The sequence below is a fragment of the Cystoisospora suis genome (genome assembly GCF_002600585.1).
Source record: "Cystoisospora suis strain Wien I chromosome Unknown contig_1915, whole genome shotgun sequence".
In the NCBI taxonomy this organism is placed as follows: domain Eukaryota; phylum Apicomplexa; class Conoidasida; order Eucoccidiorida; family Sarcocystidae; genus Cystoisospora; species Cystoisospora suis.
In genome coordinates this window covers 1,043-9,891 of record NW_027154715.1, presented here as the reverse complement: position 1 = coordinate 9,891, position 8,849 = coordinate 1,043, and the positions used below count along the sequence as shown (strand labels likewise).

Genomic DNA, 8,849 nt, shown 5'->3' with positions numbered 1-8,849 from the left:
TGTAGGTATACAAGTATGTATGTATATGAATATGTATGTATATGAATATGTAAGTATATGAATATGTAAGTATATGAATATGTATGTATATGAATATGTATGTTTTTATATATCGATGCGTGTAGGTAAACCCTGAGGTGACTGTATTTGTGTAATTAGCGTATTGTCATCCGTCGGCATGCTCTCCATGCGAAGACACATCTCCATCTAGACGCAGAGAAAGAGAGAGAGATATCTCTCTCTTTATAAAAGAAGAACAAGGAAAGAGAAGAGCTCGGATGGAGCAATGAAATACAAAAGACTATTGATAGAGAGAGAGGGATCAATAGAGGTGTGAGAAGATCGACAACGTCGATTCTCCATCAATCGACTCATCGGGAAAGAACTTACATTTCTCCTTCTCTCTCTTTACATATCTCTACAGAAAGAAACAGATACACTTACCCGTACAGTTATATATCTAGATATATACATATGTGAAGACGATGAAGATACCTACATATAGACATGTATGCATGTAGAACGGTGTATGTAAAGAGACCAGCAAATGCGTCTCCTACTGTCCTCCTATATGTTTCTCTCCAAGGAAAGACGATGAGGAGAAAAACGTCACTTTCTCGTCGTCATCTCTTTAAGAAGATGTTGATAGCTTTGTATCCGCTCTTTGAACTCTTTGATCGAGGTCTGCGAGATAGACGTACACAGAATACAGGCATATACAAACACAGATATATGTATATACTACTGGGACAGGTAAAAAGTTCAAGTGTCTGTACACCGCCACTTTTTTCTGTCTTCTCATAACGACTGCATGCATGATCGTCTATTCACCATAAGATCATGCAGACAAGCACAGAAGAAAAGTGAATATGCGCATCCTCCGCGGTAGTCGAAAGAAAGAAAGAAAGAGATTAGAGAGAGGAAGCGCCTCTCCCTTCTGCATGCAGTTGTAGTTGAATCATCGACTATGAAGGTCGCAACGATGTTCTGACGAATGGATCGAGGTTCCTTCTCTCTTTCCCAGAAAGAAAGAGGATTGAAAAGAGAAAAAGCAATCAAACAAAACGGCAAGAAGACGAAAGGACAGACGAAAAGAAAGGAAGGGAAGAAAAGAAGAAGAAATCCTGTGCATAGGAGTGAAACCCGAGAATGAAGAGAATGCTGTTGCTGCTACTAGACTTTTCTTCTTTCCTTTCGTGGAGGAACCAAAGAGTCTTGTCGAGGAAAACACATTTTCTTTCCCAGGGAGAGGGGGAGGCGAGACGATCGATACAAAATCGACGTTGTCGATCTTCTCGCACCTCTATCTATCTATCTATCCCTCTCTCTACTCTCTCTCGTCTATCTTTTGTTCTCGAGGGAATGTCTTCATTCGTGTCTCTCGCTTTCTTCTCTCTAGCCTTCTTGTCCTTTGTATCAACGACATGCTCTTCACCCATAAGTCTCCTAGATCAGCTTAGATTTCCACGGATTTTCTTCATTCTTGCGTACCTCCATTCTTTCTTTCTTTCTTTCTCATCTCTTGCTTTCTTTCTCATCTCTTTCTTTCTTTTAGGGCGCTTTCAGCGGAAGTGGTATATACCAGCGAATGCATGCGTAGTCATTGTTGCGGATCAAGAGGCGGATCTGATGGTCGACCTAACTGAGAGAATCTTCTCTTCTGTTCCGGACGATCCCTCTGATCTCTCTCTGTGGGGAGATGAAAGCGATGAGCCTGAAGTTGACGAGACAGAGAGCTCCCATCACAAGGACGGACGTCCTCTCAAAGAAGAACAAGAGCATAAGGAACCTCCCCAGCAGTCTACGGAAAGTGAAGAAAAAGGGGGAGAGGAAGGTTTACCTGTTTCGCAGGGGTCGGAGAAGGAAAAGAAGAAGTCGATTCGTTATCTCTCTGCTGAAGAAGCATGGAATAGAAGAGGCGTCATTCGATATCAGTCAGAGGAGGCAGAACGTAAAGATGATGGTACAGAGGAGAAGACGTCTTCTCTGTTAGGAAGGGGAAAAGAAAGAAGTGAAGCACCTGTCGCTTGGGCTCTCGCAGGTGCCGCTATTCATAAACCTGGTAAGACACATCATTATAGCCAGAAAAATGAGTCCTTTGTTTCTTTCTTTCAGAGTAGAATGTATGTCTATACGTCTTCCAACTGTATAAACTCGACATTCTCTGGATTCATGAACAAGTGGGCTTATCTATCTTTAATCTATCTTTAATCTATCTATCTATCTCCATCATGTTATAGATTCCTACGTATGGATGTCTTTAGATGGTGAGAAGAAGCCTGTAGTAGGTCCGTTATGAAGGGTGATTTTTGTCTTGCTGTTTGTAGCCTCTCCATGTTGCTTTTCTTTTTTCTCTTCCTGCCGATCTCTCTGAATATTCTATAGGAGGCGTCGTTCTTCCGAGTCATCCAGATGCCTACGATGCTCCACCTATACGAGAAGCCTTGTTTCAACACCCTCTGCTCAAAGGCCTAGTCGTCGTCATCTCTGGCAAAGAAGAGCTAACTCCTTGGCTAACGACCCAGGATCTCTTCACCACTCTTGTCGATACGTGCATCTCAAGTGTACGTCTCTCCCAGGAGCAACTCCTTCCTATTTCCCTCTGCTTCTCATAATATCTCTACTAGGCAGGCAGGAGATGAAAGTAGAGAAAGAGGTAGAAAAGGAAGAAGAAGAACAAGGGAGATAGAAGGAGACTCATGCTCTTTCATGTTCATAAGAGAGATTTGAGGGAGATGGTGAAGAAAGATCAAGAAGATGCAGAAGAACAACAAGACAAGTAGAGGACACATAGGCTATTCTTGTTGCTCTTCTCATCATTATAGATGTCCCTTCCATATATGTACACAGAAGAGTCGGACATGTGGTAGATTGGGAAGATACAGACAGACAGGAAGAAAGCATTCTTCATGTAGAGATGACTCCTTTCTTTCTCTGTAGAATCAGATGGTGTTCTATTCAACTTCGACTATGTAGAGTCAAGATATAGAAAGATGATAGATGGGGTGAACTCACTGATGTACTTACTGCATGTCTATCTATACAAGTCTCATTGAAGCAGTACAGTGTAAGAACCCCCAGCAATACAAGGTGGAAAGAGGAGATAGATAGATAGATAGACGGATAGAGAGAGCATAAGAATGGTAAACGAAGTGACAGAGGCAGTCAGAGGGTTTTCCCGGTCTTTTGCAATCGACTAGACAGTGATAGCAACTTAGTTGTTTGCATCTATTTAGCTCTATATCTGTTAACTGTCTCTCTGTATATACAGTTCTACATATACATATATATATATATATATGACTATATGTATAAGTTGTATAAGGTATCTTACTCATGGACAACACAGTCATGATGTCGTACCGAGATATTCTACGTGGAGATGTATAGAGATAGATAGCAGGATGATTGATGGCCTCTTTCACTCCCAACTTTTCTCATTCCGACTAACTACAACAATAGCTCTATCTATCTGTCTTTACTCTATCTATCTATGTATCTATCTATCTAACTTCCCTCCACTCACTCTGCCCCTTTGTGACCTCTGTCTCTCTTGACTTGATCTCTCTTTATTTCCTTCTCTTTCTCACTTCTTTCTTTCTTTCTTTCCTTCAGATTCTCCAGACGCGACTAAGCGACGGAGAGACCGGTCGGCGAGAGCCTCTGCTTTTGTCTGCCTCCTGGAACTACTCGAATAGCGCAAGAGAGAATTGTGCGTGGAATGCCCTAACTATTGCTGCGGCGAGTATCAAGACATGGAGAGAGGCGGTGGACGAAGTCTTGAAACAGATCGGATCTCTTTGTATCTATGGAATAGAACAACCTGAATTAAACTGGATACTCACGAGTCTACGCAAATGCTACAGGTAACCACACACACAAAGGGAAAAAAATCGAGACCTCTTTATCTATCTATCTATCTTTCCCGGTTTACGTTGTTGGGTAGTTCACCCCTAACATCTTAGGAGTGTGTAGTCTTAGCCACAGAAACTGAGGGGAGAGGGAGAGACCAAGAGTGGACATTCACTTCAAAATCGGTGTCTTTTCCTCTTGACAATGTTTAGCTTTCTCAACTTGCCGGAGAACCCGGAGAGGAAGAAGAAGAGTTTATCTATGTCTATCATACTGTCATACTTGATAGACTACTCTCACTACTACGCACTTCTTCTTCTTCTTCTTTATTTACTTGTCTATCTTGAGGTCTTCACATAGGGGGGTGTGAGTGTGTGAAAGCTAAGTATAGGGATAGTCTGATTTGCCACGTCGTGGCCATCCTGTCTATTCAAGCAGCACAACTTCCACCGAGACACCCCACCAATCTGCACGCTTCTCTTCTCTCACTCCGTCTGTTCGTTTCATCTCTTCCCCCTTGGTCTCCTCTCTTCTTTTCTCCTTTCTTCTCTCCTTTTTACTGATGACCCGAACTCTCTCGAGTCCCTTCACATTCACCTTTCCTTCACCTAAAAGTCTTTTTTCCGTCATATCTCTTTCTTTCTTATCTCTTTCTTTGTAGAGATAGTATGTCTCAGCAGGAGTGTCAGTCAGGAGAGAGTATTTTAGAGGAGATTGTGGAGACGTGCTTAACGGGGTGTATTATGACGTCACGTAAACAGGAGTACGAGGCCTACGAGCAACTCGCCGGAAAAGTCACATCCCAAGTCATCCAAGCGCGAGCGCAGCAGGTAACAAGCTTACAAAGAAAGAAGAGATAAGAAAGAAAGAGAAATGAAAGAAAGAAAGAGAAAGATAAGAAAGAAAGAAAGAAACTTGGCAGTAAGAGTCTAGTCGGAGTAGCAATTTCGTTTCTTCTTCCTCTTAGGCCAGGGGGGAAAGGAAGGTGGCCTGAATGTCTGTGGATGCGGGGAGCCAGCGAAGAAAGAACTGGCTGAGTAGTGTGCTTCTTCTTCTACTATTATCTCGGCAGTATAGAAAAGATAGGTCACTTGAGCTGCTGCTTTTGGCTCTTATGTGGTAGTATGTCTTCTTTGTGACTCGCCCCTCGATCAATACGCATATGTTGTATGAAGATCTATATATGAATACATGTGTCGTATTAACAGTAGGGTTGGCTATGTCACCCCCCCCTATCAAACATGGTCTTTGTCTCTCCTTTCGTTTCCATTCCTTTCTCTTCTTCTTCTTTTTCTTTCTCTTCATTCTTTCCTTGATCATCTTCATCTTCTTTTTCTTCGTCTCTTTCGTCTTTTTCTTCCTCTTCTTCATTTCTCTCCCGGCAACCATCCTAACGCCTCTCCACCTTTCTTCAACTTCTCACCTGCAGGTGTTCTATCACATAAGGCATTATGCCGATCAAGCGTACAAAGGAACGAAGAGCCACCCACGTGCGTCCCTCTTTGTTTATGCCCCTACACATGAACCAGCAGATGAAGATCTAGGACTTCGGTTTCTACGTTCTTCTTCTTCTTCCATGTCTTTCTCTTGTGCCAATTCCCCCTCCTCCAGTCTTCTCACAACCGCACGCGCCACATCTTCGATCTGCAGTGAGCTTATCCCTCAGGGATCTCCTTCTTCTTCTTCTCCTCGTTCTTCTTCGTAAGTTGGAGATATGAACGTCTTCTCTCCTTCATTTCTATTTGCTTGACCTCCTTCCTTCTCTCTTCTTTCTAAGGGGGTTAAACCGTCTTCTCTTCACGCGATGAAGAGCTGCCTGCGGGAGCGTAATTTAGAGACGTAGATGGTCTCCACTTCTCGTCCGCTTTTCTTTCTCTCAAGACATAGACATATACACAGGGGGGTAGAGAGATAGATAGACTGGATAGAGGTATGTGTATCTGTATGTATACGTGTAGACGTTTGAGAAAAAGATTCTGTGATCTCTTTTTGCAAGGCCGAATTACTTCTTTCTGACCACGACGCTGTTCTGACATAGATACAATGTATAGACATGTGGATGGATGTACCTATAGGGGTGTATATAGATATATATGATGTAGACATACATATTCATTCATACCAACTCACGTATACATACTCATACATACATGGAGTGCTGTGTAGTAATCTAGCAATGGCAGCGCTAATAGAATAGACACATGTTTCTCGAGTGTATAGACACCCCTAGACTGGGGCCTCGAAATGAGTTTGATAAATGCGATGGCACCTGACCGTAGAAGAAGAGAGAGGATTCACTCACACGGATGAGAATCTCCTTTCTTTTCTTTCTCTACACAGTTAAGACCGCTTGAATGATGTATTCTGCAAACACCAAGAAAGAGAGAAGAGATCTCTTCGCTTTCTTCATCCGTGTCTCCTCCTCTCCCCTGTGTGTCTATTTCCTTCTCTTTATTTTCCCTCTAAACACCCCTATCCGCCTACTATGATAGAGCTCATCATGAGAGACGCCCAAGTCGGTCCTTTTCACGCGGCAATTCTCTTCCTTTCATCCCTGCTAGTGACGAAGCCCAGGAAGAAGCAGCTGACCGTGAGAAAGACGAAGAAGAAGAAGAAAAGAATACCCTCATGCCCTCTCAGTCTCACCCCCCTCTTGACCCAGCCTCCTCCTCCTCCTCTGTTCTTTCATCCTCGTCTCCTACCTCTCATTTAGACAAGACTGGTGATTCTTCCCACCCGCCGAGGATGCTTAGCAGTCAGAGGAAAACGGATGAACGGGAAGGTAGTGAAGGAGGTCTTTCCAGTAATAGTAAGAGCAATCATAGAGCAGGCGCGAAAGAAGAAGAGAAGACAGTAGAAGAGAGAGAAGGAGACGAGAAGATAGGAGGGGCAGGAGAAGGAGGGACAGGAGCTGAGTTCGTTCTTTGTATCGATGAAGTGTCGATATGTATCAAAGAGGCGCTGGAGAATCGGAGCATCGAACCAGAGGGCTTTCATATTCCTGATACCTTACTAGATCCAGAGAAATTCGGTAAGATGAAAGAAAAGACAAGACGACGTTCTCTTCTCTTTTGACGTGAGAAGAAAAGAGTGCAGAAAAGCGTCTTCATGTTGTGTCAGGAAAACGACCAGCAGTACGGGGAGAATGAAGATAGTTGAGAGGAGGACACCTAAGAGAAGAAGACCATTTTCGCCAAAGCTCTTCACCGATGTCGTTAGTCCTCACCTGTAGAGGGATATATAGATCAGAAATAGGTAGGTAAGTAGAAACGTAGCTAAGCAGATATATAGATAAGTAGATATAGATAGATATCTGTAGAGACATAAATAGATAAAAGCAATAGATAGATAGCTGCCTACAGATAGATAGATAGCTACAGATAGTCAAGTAGATAGAGAAATGGATAGCTGGAGACAGATAGATAGACAAATGGTAAGGTAGGTTGATAATAGATCGAGATTCAGGTCGATGCGTGTGTATGTGTCCCACATGGGTGTAGATGGCCGTTTTGACGCAGGCGGGTTGATTGCAGAGACAGGCACAGAAATGTACGTGTTATGGAAGAAAGATAGATCAACGATAGAGACATCAGCGAGAGGTACATAGCTACATAGATCACAAATAGATAAATAGAGAAATGACTTCTAGCTCTTCGTCCTCATTCACAGACGTCTTCTTTTTTCTTCAAAGATCTACCCTCACTTGTAGCAGTAGTAATAGTAGTAGTGAGAGGCCCTCTACTCGTCTTCCTCATCTTAGTTACTTATGAATTCATAGTTGGTGAAGGATCGATCAAGGGGGTGTGGAGTTGTTTATTCTTATTCTTCTTCTTGTTTTGAGACGATTCTGCATCTCTATCTATCTATCGATCTATCTATCTTTAATCTATCTATATCTATCTATCTATCTATCTATCTTGTAGTCTCTCAGTTCAAAAGAGATCCTGCCTGCATACAAGAGAATTATCTGGAGACGACCACTGCAGCTACTCCCATTAGAACAAGTATCTCTTTCTTATCTCTTTTTTTCCTATTTCTTTCTTATCTTCTTATTCTTTCTTTCCTGTATTCAGAAGCTCATGTCTCAGCACATCCAGCTATTCTTGTCCCGCCTCTTTTACGGAATGCGGTGAAGCTTCACGGTGTTAGTCAGGTAGATGTGGTCCAACAGTTTGCATCTACCGATGGCTATCACGACGCAGACTTAGATCTTCACTGCTGGAGATTCAGCAACGGCGCAGCTATCAACGCCAAACAAACCACCTTCGAAAAGAACCGGTCAGAAGGAGAAGATCGAAAGAAAGAGAGAAAGATAGATAGAGATGAAGAAAGAAGGAAAGACAGGGAGATAGATAGAGATGGAGAAAGACAGAGACAAAGAAAGGAACACGTTTCTCGGTTCCTCAGCGTAACTAAGCGAAGAGCTCTCTCTTAGACGTCTTTCTTTTCAAAAAGAATGAAAGGCATACAGAAACATTTCTTGTATAGATTTAGACATACATAGATCGATGTGTATAGATCCATATATATATGTAGAGAGAGATATGTCTGAGAATGAGGGGTGTATAGATATATCTATACCTATATGTTGCCAAGTGAAGGGGACAGTCCAGTATGTGTTTCTAGAGGCTGTACAGTGCCAGTCTCGAGGTTGGGCTTTCTTTCCTCGTGTAGAGGCTGTCTGATGTGTTTAGATCATTTTCTCGCACGGGGTGAATAGCCTTTTGTTCTTTCTCATGACAGAGATTCTAGAGAGAGAGAGAGAGCAGAAAAAGGCAAGTCAGCCTAATTCGGTCATCATGAGAAGAGTGTACGTACACTGTGGTATTGTTGTCCGGAAAGAACTTCTTCGTGTCGATTTTTTCTTTCTTGGTCTAATATGTCTAACAGGAATTGTGTCTCTACTGCATGTTGTATGGGGGAGAATGACTATACGCATCATTCATCTTTATTCTATCTATCTTTAATCTATCTGTCTATCTTCAGTCTGTCTATCT

At 42.6% G+C, this 8,849-nt stretch overlaps 2 protein-coding genes across 2 annotated transcripts in view; one reads left to right on the top strand and one right to left on the bottom strand.

Moving 5' to 3' along the window:
• Positions 1-89: 89 nt before the first annotated feature.
• CSUI_004169 (uncharacterized protein) lies at positions 90-1,329 on the bottom strand. Its single transcript, XM_068064362.1, has one exon. It carries the CDS (start codon positions 1,130-1,132, stop codon positions 959-961), a length of 174 nt encoding a protein of 57 aa, XP_067923660.1. The 5' UTR covers positions 1,133-1,329; the 3' UTR covers positions 90-958.
• Positions 1,330-1,555: 226 nt separating this feature from the next.
• Positions 1,556-8,849, top strand: part of CSUI_004168 (peptidase m16 inactive domain-containing protein) — a gene marked incomplete at its 3' end in the record, with an annotated part of 7,626 nt that continues 332 nt past the window's right edge. The window contains exons 1-7 of the mRNA XM_068064361.1: positions 1,556-2,062; positions 2,386-2,564; positions 3,616-3,866; positions 4,514-4,682; positions 5,282-5,553; positions 6,345-6,883; positions 7,926-8,130. Of these exons, the coding sequence (XP_067923659.1) occupies positions 1,630-2,062; positions 2,386-2,564; positions 3,616-3,866; positions 4,514-4,682; positions 5,282-5,553; positions 6,345-6,883; positions 7,926-8,130 (2,048 nt within the window). The remainder of the gene's footprint in view (positions 2,063-2,385; positions 2,565-3,615; positions 3,867-4,513; positions 4,683-5,281; positions 5,554-6,344; positions 6,884-7,925; positions 8,131-8,849) is intronic.

Bases quoted from the DNA above. Each gene is read 5' to 3' on its own strand.
- CSUI_004169 (XM_068064362.1), bottom strand. From the start codon at position 1,132: ATGCACAGGATTTCTTCTTCTTTTCTTCCCTTCCTTTCTTTTCGTCTG.